Below are 21,544 nucleotides of genomic sequence, written 5' to 3' on the forward strand. Positions count from 1 at the left end.
ACGCACTCGAAACTCTCCTTAGCATGGAGAAAATCGATATCTGTGCAGTAACAGAAACCTGGTTCAAGGCTCCAGAGAGCACCCCAGCACTAACAGGTTATACCCCATACCATGCTTTTTGGCCCCAAAACTTGGACCGTAGCACAAAAGGAGGGGGAGTATCAATATTCGTCAAAGATACCCACACCTCCAGGTTGGTGGCACAGCACGAAGCATCAGAGACTATACATGTGCAACTAACAGTGGGTAAAACTGCCTTCCAGTTTATAGCCTGCTACAGACCACCCTCCCAAACATAGGAACCCCACTCGGCCTTCCTGAGAACACTGGAAAATATGAAGGTCTCTCCAAACACCATTATATTGGGCGACTTCAACTACCCAAACATAGACTGGGAGCATTACTCTAGCTCCAACACCCTAGCCCAAAGGTTCCTAGAATTTATAAACTCAAATGCTATGGAACAACTTGTTACCACTCCCACAAGAGGGGAAAACATACTGGACCTGATCATCACCAACATGGGGACTCTATGCTCCAGACCAGAAGTGTATCCCTCACTGGTAAGCTCAGACCATAAACTAATCTCACTGGATATTCACATCCCGACTCCACCCCCTGCCCTGAAAACCACAGTGAAAAACTTCTCTAAAGCAAATTTCACTCTCCTCAAAACCGAGGTGGAATCCTTCAAAGCCCCCGGGCCTGTGGAAAAAACAGCCCAGACCGCAGAATCCTTTATAAACGCATTCTATGAACACCTTCACGAATGCATGGATCATGCAATCCCAAATAAAACCAAGACCCAATCCTCCAAAGGCAGACGTCCTGTCTGGTGGACCCCAGCCATAAACAAACTATACAATAGAAGGAGGAAGCTACTACATGATGGAGCAAAATCCCAAAAAGGGAAGGCATCTCTGATCAGTATTAGCAAAAAACTACGGGCACTCATAAAATCGTCTAAGGCCAGCTTCGAGAGAAAAATTGCACAGGACACTAAGGATAATCACAAAGCTTTCTTTAGTTATGTTAGGAACCTGGGTGGGAATTCAGAGACATGCTCAGAATTAGTCCAAAATGACAAAAAATACACCGAACCCACAGACATTGCCAACATCCTAGCTGACAGGTTCAGTGCAAACTCCCCCCCCCCCCACCAAAAGGGCAAACATTTATCCCAGCAGAGTGCTGCCCCCCTGACATCTCAGATGCTCAGGTAAGAGCTGCCCTCACCAAAGCAAAAAACACTGCATCAATGGGACCAGACGGTGTCCCGGGCTGCGTCCTACATGAACTCCAAGAAGAGCTAAACCCAAACATAAAACTACTGTTCAATCTTAGCCTTACTAAAGGATATGTACCCAAAGAGTGGCGTACAGCAACAGTGGTCCCTCTCCACACAGGTGGTGCCTCAACGGATCCTGGAAACTATCGCCCCTTAAGCCTGACTAGCTTAGTCTGCAAAGCTATGGAAAGGATCATCATCGACCTCATAAATAAAGATATTGGGGACCTACAGACACTGGATCCTACCCAGTTCGGCTTTGTTAAGGGCAGATCCTGCCTCTTAAACCTGGTTGATTTCTTTGAAACAGTCACCAAGGCCATTGACGAGGGGAAGGTGGTCCACACAGCCTACCTGGACCTCGCAAAAGCCTTCGATACAATACCCCACTCAGGCATTATAGATAAGCTCACCAGCTTAAATATAAACCCCCATGTCACTAGATGGGTTGCAAACTGGCTCAAGGACAGAACCCACATGGTTAGAATTGCTGGAGCCATGTCAGGCTCCAAACCAGTTACAAGTGGCGTCCCACAAGGCTCAGTCCTGGGACCTCTCTTGTTCGGTATATATTTCTTGGAGGTACAGGCCAACACGGAAGGACTGTGGCGGACTACGTTCGCAGAGGACTGCAAACTGGGTACCATAATTGACTCTCCAGCCGACACATCCTACAAAAGGGCCTCATAGAAACAGACAACTAGTGCCAGAGCCATGGCCTCAAGCTAAACGCCAAAAAGTGTATAGTCATCCCTTTTGGCAAAAACAAAGTGCCCACAAATTACCACATAGGTGGTAATCCATTAAGTACAGAAGTAATTAGGGACCTGGGGACCCAAGTTGATAGCAATCTCTCATTTGACAACCACGTGGCCAAAGTGGTTAGAAAAACATTTTATATAGCCCACCTAATCATGAAGGGATTCACATCTAAATCAGGGGAGGTCATCGTGCCTCTTTACTCATCCCTCATCAGGCCCATAATCGAGTACAATGCCCCTTTTGGGATGTACCTTACCAGACACCTGCAACAACTGGAAAGACCCCAAAAGTACCTCACCAAGAGGATCACAGGGCTCAAACAGATGCCATATGCTGCCCGGTTAAAGAAACTCCAGCTCTACTCAGTGGCATACCGCCTGCTCAGAGGCAACCTGTGCCTGACGTATAAAACCATGTCCAACCTGGAATTAATGGACATGCTGCACCTCAGAAAATCCAAATCCCATCGAGCTACGCGCTCGAGAGACCTGAACCTCAGCACTGAAATAAATAGGACATGCTGGAGGGACAGATTCATAACCCAGAGGCTCCCTTCACTCTGGAATAAAATCTCAGTCCAGGTTAGGCAGAGTCCCTCATTGACTCTCAAGAGGAATCTTGATGAGTGGATGGGAGATCGTAGGTTTACCCCGGGTATCACTTCTGTGTCACTGTTAGACAGAGGCCCAGTATACTAAATTCGAAAAAGGGCATAGCAAAATTTATTTAAAATGGGTGGCGAAAGCCAAACACACTCTGGCTAGGCTTATAAATGCCCTAGGGCAGATAGCCTAGTATGAACCTATGAACCTATGACCCTTTCTCTAACATGCTCCCACATCCATGTAAAAGCAAGAGTTCCTCCTTAACCCAATTCAAGTGCAACTTGGACAACTGGATAGGTAACAGCAAATTCATCCCTAGTTTGGCAACTATGACTCTAATGGACACAGACAGCCTATAAATGGTTATCTCCCAGGCCCCTGCTTACACTCATTGTATGTGACATTGCCATTTGCCAATAAGTGTAACGCTGCTTAAAGAAACAAACTGGCATCAGACATAACTGTGAAAAGATTTATTTATTTTTTTTAACTGTTGTAAGAGCCCCTTTGAAGACAGACATGCTGCTCAACTTGTCTATAAAAAGCACATTAGAATAGAGCAGTACTCAGGAAAAAACTTGTCAAGATGCACCTTTTTTAGCTCTAAAATGATTGTACATAAATTCCATTTTAAATTAAGTAAACATCATGGTTTCTTTCTGCTTTGAAAAAAAATATATCACAAGGCAAATTAGAAATAAATTACCCTAGCTGGGCTCATGTCAGTGCTGCTCACATGGGCATCTTTGCGTTGAGCATTGATGATATTTTTAATCCTCACATCCAGCTCTTGGACAACTTCCTCTACTGCAACAGAAAAGAGATCTCCACTGCTCCGACCTTTTAGCAAACGCATTTTTATGGCGGACAAAATCCGATTCCCTGCAACACTAAAATAAAAGAGAATCAATGCATCAATACTACTCTCATCTGCTTAGTATAATCAACATCACTGCTGCTGTCCTCTGATCAACTTAAATGCTCTGAATATTAAACAGTCACAGTATGAACAGAACCAAAGATCCATTAAAGACAAAAAACCTTCACTGGTAGTGATCGTATAAAACAAAAGAAAAGCAAAGCAAGGCAGCTTTTCTACTTCATTACCATATGGCAAACAAATCTTCCAGCAGACTCTGCGAGGATGTGTGTAGGGAAGTGCGCTTGTTACAAGAGCTTGCCATATTATACAAATAATCACTATTCTGATGCCAGTGACAAGGCAAACACACAACACATCTGTGGGGTACTCATGATAAATGACAATTTCCATATCAGTTTATGAGAGAACATTCTACAGAATGCAACTGTTGGAATTTCTTGTTCTCTTATATTCAAGTTCAGCAATGTTTTTCTGTCTGTAGGAGAGATAATCTCTCCTGCTAGTGCTCACCATTGCTCATCTGCCAGCTCCTGGGTTTGTCAGTAGGGGCATGTTAGCAAGATATTAAGCACCCACTACAGAAGGTCCACCACACATTAACATGACGTGGTAACATGTATGTTATACCATACAGTACTTCAGCAATGGGTAACTGATGAGAAAAAAAATCAGAAGAATGAAAATTAACCAAATGAATACGAAATAATGCCAGAAGATGGTCATAAAAGAGCTCAAAAGGTAGAATTTAATGGAAGATGAACTGCTGCAATCATGGTCTAAGCAATAAACCTTCACGAAGGTGTAAACTGAAGACAATGTGGTCGTGGTACAAATTTCCACACTGGAAAAGTCTTTGTTAAAAATATTGGACAGCCATACATCTGGTAGACTGGGCTTTGATGACAGGATTTTCCAATACAAAATATAATGCAGTTAAGAAAGCTGCTTGAAAGTGTTTGCTTAGCTGCTTGCAAGCCCTTCACCCCTCTCTTTATGGAAAAGGAGATACAGTTGTTCAGACCACCTAAATGCAAGCACTGCTTTCAGGTAGCACCAGAGCTGGTGAGGCATGTTTTGAAGGACTTTTTCCCCCATCTACTACTCTATGAAAGAAATTAACAAAATAAAAGGAGTAACCAATGGACAACTGTGACATTACTTTCAGGAGATAAAGTGGGTTTTAATCCTGACAGACTCCTTATAAAAGGCCAAGCATGGTTCCCTTCAAGTAAAAGCTTGAGGGTCCAACATTCTTCACGCTTTGAGATGATCAGCAACAAAATCTTCAAGGAAAAGTTTAGATCTGCTAAATCAGCCAGTCTGAATGAGGAACAGGCAAACTTATCAAACAAGTTCACATCTTGAAGATAAGCCTTTAACACATTTCGATGCTTTGTAAAAAAACATTGTGGAAATAAAAACACATAGTTCTGTTTGGTAGAGTAAAAGGTATAAATAAGCTAAAAGAATAAATTAAAAAAAAATCTAAGTGCAAAAACTAACCCTCCTAAACCGGTAACACTAAGGACTTCCAGAAGATCTCCGAATTATATACACTAATCAGGAAATGTAACCAGTTCCAAATGACTGTAACAAGTAAAAGGTACTATGCTAGTGGATTCAAGGAAAATCCTTGAACAGACAGTAGTGCCTAATGAACACACTGGCCTTTCATGTTGGAAATCAGAAAGCTGCGAGTTATCTTCTCACACTAGGTGCTTGGAATATCTTTCCATTACTGCACTGAAGTGCAGCATAACAGGGATGCTGCAGCCTTGAGTGTTCTGTTCTTTGGATGAGATGTTAAATCAAGTCACCATTTGCCTAAGCTGATGGAAGTAAAAGATCTAATCACTTATTGGAGGAAAAAAACAGTAAAGAAAGTTCACCAGTGCCCTGTCAAGATTGCCCCACGTCAGAATGAAAACTACCTCAAGTCTCCTGTGAAGAGAGGCCACTTGCCTAGTGGGACTAACATGGTCAACAAAAAATATGACGAGGGACCTTCCCTAGGCTAAGGCATGGGTAGCTGTAAAATAGGAAGGCTGCAGAACATGTAAAGCTCACAAGGCAAGAGTAAGAATTTTAAAAACTGCCCTGGCAGTAACAAACAGCCAGTACAGGTCCACAGAAAGTGTTAGAACAGGTGCAAGGCATTTCTATCAGCAGCCTTGCAGAAGAATTCCACACCCGCTGCTAGAAAGCCAGATTCCCAGAGACTGCAGTGCAGAAAACTAAGAGATAATGCATGAATCACGGACTCAAGGTCCAAAGCAGAAAGAACACTGCAGATCTGGGCAAAGTTGTGTTTTTTTTTTTTTTTTTAACCAACACCTTTTTAAGATAATTACTTAAGACATGGACACATACCTTAACAGAAAACAAAAAACATTTTTACTTCCATACATTAAACATTTACATTTTCCTTCTTTTTAACAATTCCAGCAAAAGCTAGAACTTCCAATGAGTGACCTTCCGAATGTCTTGTATCAGAGGCACATGGGACATATGGAAATTATCTTTATGAACATCATGTGTTTCAGCTAATTGGCAGTTCTGAATGACCATGACTTGTTTTGTCATTTTACTGGACAATTTCAGGCCAATAAAACCAAACAGACTAGCTGTGGATATGCATATTTCAGCCTTCTAACCTTGCCAGCACAGCACAAGCAGAGTGTTTGACTAAGAATTAGAAATACAGGGCTGTTATACCCAGCTGATGTCCATTATCATTAGGGTCACTGCAAAAATATCCCAAACAAACAATGAGTGAGAAGGTCACTGAAAAAACAATCGGTAAAAACAAAATGAAAACTCCAGCAAAGCTAGAGCTTCCAATGAGTGACCTTCCAAACATCTTGTATCTGAGGCACATGGGATATATGCAAATCTGCTTGTAGCAGAAATGGATGCAGTGTGCTATCCATCTGGAAATAGTTTGCTTTGAAATGGCCTTACCCTCTGCCCCTGTAGCAAAGCTGACTAGCAGCTGGTCAGACTTTCTGAAAGATTTAGTCCTGTCAAGGTAGAACCTGAGCTGTCTGTGCACATCCAAGGAGTGCAGGATCCTTTCCCCTTTATTCTGAGGGTTAGGGAAAAGTTGGCAAATGGATGGATTGGCTTAGAGCCACACTGGACACCACCTTAGACAAAGGACGGGTTAGTCCTGAGGGAAACCTTGTCAGCATGGAAAATAATAAGAAGTTATGTACCTACCATAACGTTCCATGTTAGTTGTCTTCTTCTCGCCTTCTTTCTTGCTGGATGGGTTCGGAGCCGATCCTCGGCTCTGACTCGGCCTATACCAAAGCTCGAGAGCCATTTACCGGCTCGAGGCCCTCCCTATATCCCACAATGCTAGGCGTCCAATACCCAGATCTCATTTGGTAGCTAACACCATGGAGACACCTGTGCCAACTATAAGGATTATCTACAGTGGTAACAGATGGGGACATAACCTAGGAATAGTCCAGTAGAGGAAAACGGCCTCAGAAGGATTCTTCTCAGTCTGTCCAGGCTAGGGGATGGCGGGTGGGACGCAAGAAATAAGGCGAGAAGAAGACAACTAACATGGAACGTTATGGTAGGTACATAACTTCTTAATGTTAAGTTGTAAATCTCACCTTCATTCTTGCTGGATGGGACAGCGTCCCTAGCACCTTAGTCCTGGGTGGCTCATCGGAACAAACTATTGAGCACAGTGGAACCAAACTCAGCCCGATTACTGGAGGCCATATCCAACTTGTAATGAGAAATAAAGGTACGAGGAGTGGCCCACGTGGCTGCAGCACAAATAGATTCCATTGGGAGCCTTGCTTGAAAAGCTACCGACGTGGCTAACACTCTGGTGGAATGAGCTTTTGGTTTTATGGGGGAGCTCTTTGTGTCTTAATTGGTAAATGAAGGATATGATTGAAGTCAGCCATCTGGATAAAGATACTTTAGAAACTGGCAAGCCCTGCTTGCCCTCAGCATAAGACAGGAAGAGTTGGTCTGACTTCCTAATTTGTTTTGTCCTATCCAAATAAAAACGTAATTGCCTGTGAACATCCAGAAAGTGCAGCTTTTGTTCAGCTCTGTTTGAATATTTAGGAAAAAAGACAGGAAGCTCAATAGCCTGATTCAGGTTTGTCTCAGAAGGAACCTTGGGTAAAAAAAAGAAGTTATGTCCTTACCATAACGTTCCATGTGGAGTGTTCATCTCGCCTTTGTTCTTACACATGGGTTCAGAGCCGATCCCCGGCTCCGAGTCGGCTGCTTAGCAAAGCTCTGCATTGAGAAGAAGCTTGAGACCAACCTATCTCCCACAATTCCCTCTGCCCTTACCTCATATCTAGTTTGCAACACAATACCAGATCCCCAGCAGGAATGTAAACATACATACATACATACCAGGGCGTAGCTGAAACCAGCAGCAACAGCAGAGAGAAATCAGTAGCGGGAGAGCCAAACCAGACCTCTAAACTGGACGTTCCTCCTGACCTGAGGGTGGGAGGGTGGGAATGTAAGAACAAAGGTGAGATGAACACTCCACATGGAACGTTATGGTAAGGACATAACTTCTTTATGTGAGAGTGTTCAATCTCGCCGTTTGTTCTTACACATGGGTAGCGTCCCTAGCTCCGTGACCCTGAGAGACTCACGGAAGAACGTTCCTGAGCACAGTGGAACCAAAGGTTGCCCTGTCCCTGGAAATCCTATCCACTTTGTAGTGAGTGATGAACGTATGTGGTTTAGACCAAGTGGCGGCCGCACAAATAGTATCCAAAGGTAGGCGGGCCGCATGAGCCAGAGATGTAGAGACTGATCTAGTAGAATGTCTTTTCGGTTTGGTGGGCAAACTCTGCTCAGTAGCAGTATAAACAAAAGTAATACAATCAGATAGCCATTTGGAGAGAGTACGCTTTGTCACTGCCATGCCCTTTCTGTTGCCCGCAAAGGCTATAAAGAGTTGGTCTGCTTTTCTGTGATTCGTTGTTCTATCTAGATAGAATCTGAGTTGTCTATGAACATCCAACTTGTGTAACATGTATTCCAGCTTATTGGAATGTTTTTTGAAAAATGTGGGGAGTTCAATGGACTGATTAATGTTGTTGACTGAACAAACCTTGGGAAGAAAGGACGGGTTGGTGCGTAGGGATACCCTATCCGGGTGAAAAATCAAATATGGGTGCTTAATGGAAAGAGCTTGAAGTTCTGACACTCGTCTAGCTGAAGTGATAGCTACTAGAAAGAGAGTTTTCCATGACAAGAACTTTAAAGAACAGGACAAGGCTGGTTCAAAGGGTGGAAGCATTAGTTGGGATAAAAGGAGGTTTAGAGTCCACGGAGCTGTAGGGAACCTGACTGGTGGTCTAATATGAAAGGACCCTTTTAGAAAAGCCTTACAAAGCCCATGAGTCATAATAGGTGCTCCATTCTCTCCTACATGAAAGTTTGAAATAGCAGCCAATTGAACCCTCAAGGTGGCAGGAGAAGCTCCTTGGTAAAATAGCATGGATAAAAACTCTAAAACTTTGTTTAGTGGGGCTATTAATGGATCTAAATGTTGTGCAGTTGCCCAGAATACAAAGCGCTTCCACTTACTAGTGTAAATCTTTGTAGTGGAAGCTTTATGAGAGGCTACTAGAATGTTCTGAACCGCAGGAGAAAGAAGATCAGACCTGGCTAAGAAGGGAAGCAGAGCAGCCAAGCTGCTAGTCTGAGGGACAGGAGCGACGGGTGGGGAGCCCCTGACGAATGGGTCAGTAGATCTGGCTCCGGGTCCAGGATCCAGGGCTCCCGTATTTGGTGTGCTTGAAGAAAGGGAAACCAAATTTGACGAGGCCAGAATGGGGTAATGAGAATTACAGTCCTTTCCAGATTCTTGGCTTTCTGCAGAAACCTTGGTATCAGAGGTATAGGAGGGAAGGCGTACAGGAGACCCAGGGGCCAATCGTGAATCAGAGCGTCCCTGGGGACTTCCCCTGGCGGGGGTAATACGGCGAAGTAGCTTCTGCATTTGGCGTTCATTGGAGACGCAAACAGATCGCAGCAAGGCTGGCCCCACTTGCGGAATATCATGTCCGCTATTGTCTGTTTGAGGGACCACTCGTGAGGTAACAGGATGGCTCTGCTCAACCTGTCCGCTATGACGTTTGGTAACCCTGGGATGTGCATTGCTATCAGCAAGCGACCCGTGGACTCTGCCCATTGCCAAATTCTCATGGCCTCTCTGCACAACTGGTAAGATTTGGTTCCCCCTTGCTTGCTTATATACCAGACTATGGACATATTGTCCGTTTGAACTGCAATGGTCCCTAGAGGTAGAAGGGAAGAAAAGTGTTGCAACGCTAGGAACACTGCCCTCATCTCCAGAACATTGATGTGCAGATTGTACTCTAGATTGGTCCATTCGCCTTGGACTGTCTGTCCCTGAAAGATGCCCCCCCCACCCTATCAGGGAAGCGTCCGTGGTCACTGTAGCTGTTGGCGTGGGTAGCACAAACGGCCGGCCGCCGGTGAGATTGCAATTCTGTAGCCACCAAGACAGGTGTGTCTTGCAGATGTTTGTGATGTGAATTTCGTGTGTCAGTGGTAACTGTTGGCATGACCATTGTGCGAACAGCAGCCATTGAAGAACTCTCATGTGCAGTCTTCCCAATGGTATTGCAGTGAGGGAAGCAGACATGAGTCCCAAAACTTTTAGAACCGGTTTGGCCGGGGATTTCTTGGACAACAGGAGTAGAGATATGTGATTTTGTAGAGAGGCTATTCTTTCTGGGGGAAGTCTTAGAATCAAGCAACGGGTATCCAAATCTGCTCCTATGAATGAGATATGCTGTGACGGCTGTAATGCAGATTTCTCGAAATTTATGGAAATTCCGAGTTGAACACAAAGTTAGAGTGTGTAATCCCTGGCCTGAATCAGTCGACGCTCGGTGGTGGCAGTAAGGAGCCAGTCGTCCAGATAATGAAACACCTGGAATCCTAGGCGTCTCAAGTGAGACGCTACCACTGCCATGCATTTGGTGAAAACCCTGGGGGCTGAGGTTAGACCAAAGGGCAGGGCCCGAAACTGATAGTGACTGGCTCCCAGCCTGAAGCGCAAGTGATCCCTGGACACTCTGGCCATTTTGATGTGGTAGTATGCGTCCTTGAGATCTATTGAGCACATCCAGTCGTTCTTCTGTAAGAATGGAAGGATCGATTGAAGCGTGACCATCCGGAACTTTTCTTTCTTGACGAAGGTATTGAGATTGCTTAGGTCCAGAATTGGCCTCCAGTCCCCTGTCTTTTTTGGAACTAAAAAGAACCTTGAGTAAATTCCGAATCCTCTTTGGTCCGCCGGGACTGGTTGGATGACTCTCTTTTTCTAGCAGCTTTGAAATTTCTATAGCTGCAGGCACCCGCAGATGGGGCGGTACATCTGGGAATCTTTTCTGCGGTAACGGGGGAAATAGAAATGGAATTTTGTAACCTCTGGTAATAATGCTTTGTACCCATCGTCTGAGGTAAGACTTTGCCAGGCCTGAGGGTATAAAGCTAAGCGACCCCCGACTGCCTCCAGAGCAGGACAGTTGGGCCTCCCTTCAGGAGTGCTGGAAAGGCTTCCCAGGGACCGTATCCCTGTCGCCTTGGTTTTGCAGAGCCCCTCTGCCGCCAGGGCGACGTCTTCCACTTCTGCCCTCCCCCTGCCTCAGGAGGGGGCATCACCCTGTGTGCTTGGGAAAGAACCCTGGGGTTTACGAAACCACATTTTTCCACCTCGTTGCCCTTTGGGGTACGGTCTGGATGGGGTGGAAAAACAGACTCCGACAGCAGACAGAGTCTTTCCCTCTTGCTCACACCGGGTAAGGGTCTCCTTTACTTTGGGGCCAAAGAGAGTGGCACCATCAAATGGGGCGTTAGTAAAGGAAGACTTGAAGGCTTCCGCAAAGGAGCATAAGCGCATCCAGGATTGTCTACGGAGAGCAATCGCTGAAGCCGCAGCCCTACTCGACCCTTCGGCTGCATACGAAATGAGCCTCATGGACGAGTTCACAATTGATGTAAGGGTATTGAGCTGTGCTGCAACCTTTTCCGCGACAGCAGCATCTGTAGTACCCTGGAGGGTATCACCCAACTCTGACTAGATCCCTCTGTAAATGTGTGAAATGTGTCAAATAGTTCAGCGATCGCATGGAAAAAGTCGCTGAACTGAAAATGCACTTCCCATACCTGTCCATGGTCCTAGAATCTCTGTTAGGCGGATGGACAGATGAGGAAGATTCAGACATCTCCTTTTTAGTGGCAGCTGCCACCACCATAGCGTCCACTGGAACTCCCTTTGTGAGGTATGCCTTATCCTGAGGGGCCGTAATATACTTATTAGGCTTTCTGGGGACTGGCTCCACTGTGTCAGGTGTCTCCCACGCCCTTCGAACAATCAATTCCATCAACTCATCGAAGGGCGGAGTGACCCAGGAGGAAGAAGGGCGAGCACCGAATGCCTTCAGCAAGACTGACTCATCCTCAGAAGGGGGTAGGGCTTGCCAATCACCTCTCTGTTTTAGGATCTCCAGGATGTCAGAAAAGGAGACATCCTCCGAGGGTGATTTTGGGGACCCTTCTGACTCATCCAAGTCAGTGTCCGATGTTAAGGACTCTTGTGGAGAATCCAAGTGCCTCCTCTTACACAATCGTTTCCTCGGGACTTCCTCGGGGGGGGGGCATCCGATGAAGCCTCCGAGGAAGAGGGGGCTCCCACTGGGAGCGGCTGAGACACTGGTGCTCGACGCTTTTGAGTAGCCATAGGTGCAGAAGAGGATATCAGGCCCTTATGGGAGGGAGACGCTGTTTCTGCTGAGGTAGTTGTCTGGGAAGACAATGCCTTCCTCATAAGATCGAAGGCCCCTGGACCCCGAGCCGAGGAATCCCCCGGTTCCAAAAAACGTGGAGGAATCTCCGACGCAGAAGCCAAGGGCACCGATCCTGAGGACGGAGCCGAGGTGATCCATGCCGAGGCACCGAGAGGGAGAGTCTGCACCAAAACATCGGTCCGGCTCTCGGTTCTGGAACCAAGGGTAGATAGTCGGCTCCGCGAGTCCGGGAGAGGTTCCGACGGAGTCGAGGTAAACGGTGCCGACCGAGAAAGGGACGGTTCTGGCACCAAGGGCTCTACAATCAACAAATCAGCGTCTCCCGGCTCAGAGGGCTGAACAGGTCTCGGAGGAGGATCAGATGGAGACAAGGGAAAGCCTTCGAGTCTCGACACCAACTGAGAGGAGACTGCAATAAGTTTGGATAGGGCCGTGTTCTCCATCAGCTTCTGCACCACATGGTCTACGTCAGTGTCGGAGAGGGGCCTGGAAGACCGCGTCGAAGAAATAGAAGATGGTGCCGACCTCAAAAGAGCCGGAGGTGGCAGTTCTGTCACCGGTTCCAAGACTCGAGGCTCGGTGACAGCCACTAGTTCGATACTCGGCCCCGAAGTCTGTGGAACCGGTGAACGAACTTTAAAAGAAGAGCTTGGAGCCGATGACGTAGGCTCTGAAGTCTTCGACTCCTTCGAAGATTTAGAAGTCTGGTCTGACTTATCTAAAGCCTCTTGAAAGGCAGGCTTCAGAAGACCCATGTCCATGAGCTTCCTGCGCCTATCTGTCATGACCCTTCCACTAAAGGAGTGACATATGGAGCAGTCCTCCTGAAGATGGAGAGGGCCAAGACAGTAGACACAGGAGCTATGGTTGTCTGTGACAGACATCTTCTGTCCACACTGACATCTCTTAAACCCCGACTTAACTTTGTCAGACATGTCAAAAAAGTCACAACAGCTAGTGAAATTACACCAATACACTTAAACTTAGCCAAAGGCCAAGAAATAATGTTCTGAGTAATAACTTGTAAGTCAAATCCGAAATTTAGTCAGTGGGGTAGGCCCTAGGATCCTAATTCTAACAAAAATGTTTTAAAACACTAAAGATATAGACAATCGGAACCAAAGACCCATACACACACACACACACACACACACACACACACACACTAAAAAGTGTCACAATCCAATAACTTTAGATCAAAATTTTTGAAGAAAAAAAAAGGTAAATCTGATCTGAAGTTGGCTCAGAGCTCTTCAAACGATGTGATCAGTTGCAGCGGCAAACTAGATCTGAGGTAAGGGCAGAGGGAATTGTGGGAGATAGGTTGGTCTCGAGTTTCTTCTCAATGCAGAGCTTTGCTAAGCGGCCGACTCGGAGCCGAGGATCGGCTCCGAACCCATGTGTAAGAACAAACGGCGAGATTGAACACTCTCACATGGAAGGATTTGTCCTAAGTGAGACTCTATCCTTGTGAAAAACAAGATAGGGAGGACGAATGCAGAGGGCTTGAAGTTCAGACACTCTTCTAGCTGAGGTGATAGCTACTAAAAAAAAAAAAGTCTTCCAGGAGAGTAATTTTAAAGAACAGGAGGCCACAGGTTCAAAGGGAGGGAGAATCAAGGAAGTTAATATCAGGTTTAGTCCCACGGAGGCAGGGGATCTCTAACCAGGGGCCTAAGTAAAACAGTCCCTTTAAGAAAGGCCTTACAAAGTTTGCGGGACATGATGCTGGTTTCTGACAGGCCAGCGTGGAAATTAGCGATAGCAGCCAATTGGACCCCAATGGTGGCAGACTAGGAACCTTCTCGAAAAAGCTCTGCCAAAAAATCCAGAACAGTGTGGACAGGGGCTGTAAAAGGATCTATACTCCTGGTCTCTGCCCAGCAGGAGAAACGTTTCCACTTACTAGCATAGGTTTTTCTGGTAGTAGATTTATGCGAAGAAAGGATGATTTCACGTACTGGCTGAGAAATCTGTGAAAGCCTGGCTAAGTTTGGAAGTGGAGCAACCAAGCTGTGAGGTTGAGAGGCTGAAGGGATTGGTACAGCCTGCCCGACTCATGGGCCTACAGGTCCGGCACTGGGTCCAGACACCAGGGCTGCTCCAACAGATGACTATGCAGGAACGGGAACCAAATTTGTCAAGGCCAGAAAGGGGCAATGAGGATCATCCTGGAACCCAAAGCGGTCGCTTTCTGAATCAGTTTGGGAATTAAGGGAAAAAGAGGGAATGCATACAGAAGACCCCGGGGCCAATCGTGGACTACAGCATCTCTGGGGGAATGGCCGGGGAGGGGGAATAGAGTGAAGAAGTCTTCCCACTTGCTGTTGAGAGGGGTTGCGAAAAGGTCGCAACAAGGTTGACCCCATCTGCAGAAAATCTTGTCCGCTACTGACTGATTGAGAGACCACTCGTGAGGCATGAGAATGGCTCTGCTCAGCCTGTCTGCTATGACGTTGGACTTCCCAGGGATGTGCGTTGCTATCAGAAACCGTTGGGAAGAAATCGCCCATTGCCAGAGTCTGAGTGCTTCTCGACATAGGGGATAGGATCTGGTTCCGCCCTGCTTGTTGATGTACCACACTACAGACATATTGTCTGTTTGAATTGCAATAGTCCCGATAGGTAGAGAGTCCTGAAGAGCTTGCAACGCTAAAAGTACTGCTCCCATCTCCAAGACGTTTATATGCAGGTGGTATTCTAGGGGTTGCCAAATGCCCTGGACAGTCCTGCCCTGAAAATGCCCCCCCACCCGATCAGGGAGGCATCCGTGCTCACCGTGGCAACAGGAGAAGGAAGAACGGTCTGCCATGGAGAACTGTAGGGGAGACCATCCACCAAGCCAGGTGGTCTTTGCAAGTTTGAGTGATCATCATTCTGTGGGACATTGGGAGCTGTTGAAAGGACCATTGGGTAAAAAGCATCCACTGAAGGATCCATATGTGGAAACGAGGCAGGGGGACTAGAATGATCGCTGCCGCCATAAGACCCAATGTTTTAGTACAAATCTGGCCTGAATCGTCTTGCACTTCAGTAGTACTTGCACATGTCGGCGAATGTTTGATACTCTGTCTGGAGGAAATTTTGCAGACAGATCTTTTGTGTTTATTTCTGCGCCTATAAATGTTATAGATTGACAAGGCGACAATGCAGACTTTTCGAAATTTATTGATATACCTAGCTCGGAGCAAGTCTGAATGGTATAGTCCCTGGCTAGCAGAAGTTGATGCCTGGTGGAAGCAGTAAGGAGCCAGTCGTCGAGATATGGAAACACCTGGAATCCCTGTCGTCTCAGGTGAGCCGTAGCCACTACAATGCATTTGGTGAACACCCTGGGGGCTGCGGTGAGACCAAAGGGGAGGGCTCTGAATTGATACTGACTGGCTCCCAGCCGGAAGCGGAGAAACCCTCTGGAGTGCCTGTTCATTTTGATATGGTAGTACGCATCCTGAAGGTCTATAGAGCGCATCCAATTGTCCTGATCCAAAAAGGGTAGAATGGACTGAAGCGTGACCATCCGGAACTTTGTTCTTTGTATAGACCTGTTCAGTCTGCTGAGATCCAGAATGGGTCTCCAGTCCCCTGTCTTTTTCGGTACCAAAAAGAACTTGGAGTAAATTCCGGATCCTTGCTGGTCTGCTGGGACTGGCTGGATGGCCCTCTTTTAGCAGTTTTGAAATTTCTAGTACTGCTTGATCCCTTAGCGTGGGTGGGACATCTGGAAGGGATCCGATTTTTTGTACAGGGGTGTGGATGAAGGGAATTTTGTAACCCTTGGATATGATAGACTGTACCCATTTGTCTTGTGTGAGGAGTTGCCAGGCTTTTGGGTACAGTGACAACCTTCCCCCGACTGCCTCCGAAGATGGACAGTCAGGCAGCCCCTCAGGGGTGCTGGAAGGGTTTGTCGGGGGAAGGTTGTCACTGTACCCAAAAGCCTGGCAACTCCTCAGGGCAGCGTCTATTATTGTTCCCTCCTCTGCCCCTGGAGGGAAACTCACCGCGTGCGTCAGGCATGACTCCCTGGGGTTTGCGAAACCACATTTTTCCACCCTTCTGACCTTTCGGGTATGGTCTAGATGGAGTGGAAAAATAGACTCCCACGGCAGAGAGCGTCTTGCCTTCCTGCTCGCACCTGGTAAGTGTATCCTTCACCTGTGGTCCGAACAAAGCCGAACCATCGAAGGGGGTGTTGGTGAAGGACGCCTTAAAGGGGTCAGCAAAGTTGCACAACCACATCCAGGCATGTCGTCTCAAGGCTACACCTGTGCCTGCGGCCCTACTCGCCCCATCGGCTGCATAAGAGATGAGCCGCATGGAGGAGTTAACAATGGAGTTAAGGGTTGCCAGCTGTGAGTTGATATTTTCCTGACAACCCACAGCAGATGGATCCTGAAGTGTATTACCCAATTCCTTAAGGATATCCCTTTGAAGGCGAGTGAAATGGCACAGGTAGTTCAGCGACCACATGGAAAAGGTCGCTGAAGAAAACATCCGCTTCCCGTACCTGTCCATTGTCCTAGATTCTTTATTAGGTGGATGGACAGGAACAGAAGAATCAGCCAACTCCTTCTTAGTGGCCGCTGCAACCACCATGGCATCAACAGGGATGCCGTTCGTAAGAAACTGTTTGTCAGGCGGGGCTGTAATAAACTTTGTGGGCCTACGGGGAGTTGGTTCCACTGTGCCCGGGGCTGTCCATGCCTTCCAAGCCACCACCTCCAAGAGTGGGTCGAAAGGAGGAGACACCCAGGAGGTGGAGGAGCGAGAACCAAATGCGTCCAGGTACACAGACTCGTCCTCGGAGGGGTTAAGGGCAGTCCAGTTCCCCCTCTGCCCAAGGATCTCAAGGATGTCTGAAAAGGAGACATTCTCAGAGGGGGACCTGGGGACCCTTCCGAATCCTCCAAATCAGTGTCTGAGGTGACTGACTCGGGGGAGTCAACATGTTTCCTCTTACATTTTCTCTTCCAAGGGGGCTCCTCTGAATGATCAGGGGAGGCCTCGGAAGACACACCCAATGGGGCAACCTGGAGCATCTGTTCTCCACGCTTGGGGTCAGGAGGGTGAACAGAGACCGACATAGGCACCATTTGGGGAGGAGCCGAAAGAGCCAATCGTGGGTCCGACCCAGGAGTCAGTACGCTCCTTATGACCTCGAAGGCACCCCTATCGGGCAGAGAGGAAGGCCCCCACTCCGAAGAGATGAGAAGCCCTCCCGGCACCAAGAGTGACGGCTCCAAGGCCAATGTCAGGGCCAAGCTCACCTGCACCGAAGCACCGAGAGGGAGAACGGGGTCAGACAAGAGTCCAATACCACTCGCCCCCTCGGAGCCGACGAGGGAGTCTTGCTGCCCGGATCCCTCCACGGATGGAACAAATGAAAAGATTGGAGCCGACGAAGGAGCCGAAATGTGTGGTATCGGCTCCGACGTACCAACGATTCGAGCCCCAACGAGCTCTGGCTCCGAACATAATGGAAGAGTTAGAGGAGGAATTGTTGAAGATGCAGGGATAGCCACAGTCTGTTGAGAAGGGCTGGATAACATTTGGGCAAGTGCCTGTGACTTTAGGAGTCTACTGACCACCCTCTCGAGGTCGTGATCAGAAAGCCTGGAAGACTGAGAGGAATGTGACCTATTGCTCCTCTCCGACTGTAGTAATGGAGATCTCAGAGCCAAACGAATGGACTCCAAAGAGGGAGATCTCGAGCGTTTTCGGCTCAGAGAAGGCTCCGACACTACAACAGGAGCCGACTGAGATCTCAAAGTGTCGGTTCCAGCCAGAACCGATGAGGAGACAGCAGCTCCGCTTGGTGACAGCTCCGAACAGGGAGCCGACTGTTTGGAGGGTTTACCCAATGAAGGCTTAGTCAGGGACCCTTTAGGCTTAAGTAAGCCCCTCAAAATAAGTTTGTTCCTATGCTCCTGCAGGACTCTCGGACTGAAGGCATGACAGACCGAACAAGAGTCCTGCAGGTGTAGGGGGCCCAAACAATACACACAAGAAGTGTGACCGTCTGTCAGAGACTTCTGACAGCACGAGTCACACTTCTTGAAACCTGAGACCTTAGTGTCCTTAGACATAATGACACTATAACAGGGTACCAAGGAAATAAGAAAATAGTGCCAAACACACACACACGCACTAGAACTAACTCTACAATATATAGTAGTAATAAGAGTAATAATACTGCTATAAGAAATACAGTTAACAAGACTAGTATAAATATAAATATATATAAGAAAAAACTAACTCTACCCTAAAGGGTGGGGGAGGAGGTGGGGGAGAAACTCTGAAAACTACTAAGAGAGTTTCTAAATGGGATTTCTTGAGAGATCAGAAAGGGGACGCCAACAAGAAATTAGCTATTTATATCTAAATAAACTTAGTAAAAAAGTTTTATACGACCTGGAGCCGGTAAAAACGCAACCTCGCAGCTGAAGCGGCAAACGAGATCTGGGTATTGGACGCCTAGCATTGTGGGATATAGGGAGGGCCTCAAGACGGTAAATAGCTCTTGAGCTTTGGTATAGGCCGAGTCGGAGCAGAGGATCGGCTCCGAACCCATCCAGCAAGAATGAAGGCAAGATTAACAACTTAACATTGAAGGGTTCCACAGCCATTAGTGCCTGTAACTCAGACACTTTTCTTGCTGAAGTTATGGCTAAAAGCAAGGCTGAGGATTTTTAACTCTGTTGAAGCTGCAGGTTCAAAAGGGGGAAGGTGTGAGCTTTTCCAGTACAAAGTTAAAGTCCCAGGCAGGGGTAGGTGCTCTCCTAGGGGGCCTTAAGTTGTTAGCCCCTCTCAGGAACTGTTTGATGAGAGGGTGAGAAAATTTTAAGTGGATCAGTATTATAATGAGCTGAGATGGCAGAGGCATGAATCTTAATGGAGAAGGACAGGCCTCTGTGGAGTAGCTCTGCTAGGTAATCCAGGATTAGAGGCAAGGAGGGCACTGCTGTGTCCTTCCCTTGAGACTGATTCCAAGAATAATATCTTTTCCACTTTTCAGCATAGGCTTTCCTAGTACTAGTCCTTCTGGCTTCAAGAATGATGTCCAACACCTGTTTGCTGAGGGCTGCTGGTGGAGTATTCAAGGGATAAGCCAGGTTGCAAGGTTTAGGGATTGTGATTGTGGGTACAAAATCTGTTCCTCCTGCTGAGACAGCAGGGTAGGAGTCTGGTGAAGGTGCCAGGGTGGCACTGTTGTCAAACTGCACAAGAGTGGGTACCAGTGCTGGTGTGGCGGGTCTGGGGCAATAAGAATTGCCCTTGGCCTGTCCTGTTTTATCTTGAGTAGTACTTTTGAGAGGAGGGACAGAGAGGGAAAGGCATAAATTGAGAGGTTTTCCCATTTAAAGGATAGGGCATCCATCTTCCAGGCCCTGCTGTGAGGGTTCCTGGTGCAGAATTTGCTCAAATGGTGGTTCTGGGGGAGGCAAATAGGTCCACGTCTGGTGTCCCCCACCTCTGGATCAGAAGGTTGAAGGTGTTGGTTTCATATTCCCACTCGTGGGTCTAGATTTCTGCTTAAGTTGTCTGCCAGTGAATTTTGTTTGCCTGGCAGGAATTGAGCTTGTAGATGCACCTGGTTGCTCAAGGTGGTGTTCCACAGGGCCATGGCTAACCTGCAGAGTGGGTAAGAATGGGTTCCCCCCTGCTCGTTTATGTACCACATAACTGTGGTGTTGTCTGTTTTTATGAGCAGTTGTCCTGGATGGATTAGGTATTTGAAGGCTGTACGAGCATTCTGTACAGCTGGCATCTCTTTTTGATTGATGTGCATGAGAACCTGGGCTGGGCTCCAGTGGCCCTGAATGCATTTGCCTGCCATGTGGGCCCCCCATGCATAGTCTGATGCATCTGTTGTCAGTTTGGGCGGCGAGGGGTTGAATGAAAAGTAGTCCCTTGTTGTGGGTGCATGCTTCCTCCCACCAAAGGAACTCTGCCCTTAGAGAAGGTATGATTAGAATGACTGTTTCCAGGTCCTGAGAATGCTGGTACCAAAGACATTTTAAGTAGCATTGAAGTTTCATCATATGCAGTCTTGCATATGAAATTAGTAGAATACATGAGGCCATGAACCCTGGGGCTTGCAGTATTTGTCTTGCAGATAGCTGGGTTCTGGTGACCAATTGTTTGAAGTAGTTTAGATAGACCTGTTTTTCTGAAGTGAGAAATGCCATCTGGGAAGTTGTGTCCAAGCTTGCTCCCAGGAATACAATTTTTTGTCTGGGTACCAGTTGTGATTTCTTTTCATTGATGGTGTACCGCAATGAAGTGAGAAGGTTTTTTACAAATGCCAGGTGCTGAAGTAGCAATTCCTGAAGTCTGCCTGAGTCATCAAAGTATAGGAAAATTTGGATATTTCTCTGCCTAAAGTATGCAATGGCTGGAGTCAGGCACTTTGCGAATACACTGGGCACAGTAGAAAGGGATAAACTGATAGATTTTTCCAAGTGAAGAACAGGGCATCCACTTTCCAAGCTTGTTTGTGGGGAGTCCTTGTACAGAATTTATCCAATTGGTAGTTCTGGGGGGAGACAAACAGGTCTATCTCTAGGGCCCCCCCAATTATCAACACTTTGAATGTCTTTGGTTCCAGTTTCTACTCGTGTGGGTCCATGAGATTTCTGCTTAGTTAGTCTGCCAGTGTATTTAGCTTTCCTGGCAGGAATTGAGCCTGTAGGTGCACTTGGTAGCTCAAGGCTGTGTTCCACAGAGCCATGGCTAGTCTGCAGACAAGGTATGAGTGGGTTCCCCCCTGCTTGTTTATGTACCACATAACAGTGGTGTTGCCCGTATTTACCATTAATTGTCCTGGAAGAATGTGGTCCTTGAAGACTGTCAGAGCATTCTGTACAGCTAACATTTCTTTTTGATTGATATGCAGGTGCATTTGACTCTGGTTCCATTTGCCATGAATGCACTTCCCTGCCAAGTGAGCCCCCCATGCATAGTCTGATGCATCTGTTAGGGTTTGGGCAGCAGGGGGTAGAGCAAATGGCAGTCCCTTGTTTTGGTGACAGGCCTCTGCCCACCAAAGGAACTCTAACTGTATAGGCAAGGTATGATGGGAATAATTGCTTCTAGATCCTGAAAATGTTGACACCATAGGCTTTTTATATACCACTGTAGTTTCCTCATATGCAGTCTTGCA

General features: G+C 47.0%; 1 protein-coding gene across 1 annotated transcript in view; it reads right to left on the reverse strand.

Moving 5' to 3' along the window:
* The window catches only part of LOC122814932 (PARP1 binding protein), a 929,076-nt gene that overhangs the window by 368,648 nt on the left and 538,884 nt on the right, over positions 1–21,544 (reverse strand). Inside the window, exon 6 of the mRNA XM_044087194.1 lies at positions 3,362–3,545. Coding sequence (XP_043943129.1) covers positions 3,362–3,545 — 184 coding nt within the window. The remainder of the gene's footprint in view (positions 1–3,361; positions 3,546–21,544) is intronic.

Source organism: Protopterus annectens, chromosome 11.part0 (assembly GCF_019279795.1).
Source record: "Protopterus annectens isolate FY-2018-M chromosome 11.part0, PAN1.0, whole genome shotgun sequence".
In the NCBI taxonomy this organism is placed as follows: domain Eukaryota; kingdom Metazoa; phylum Chordata; order Ceratodontiformes; family Protopteridae; genus Protopterus; species Protopterus annectens.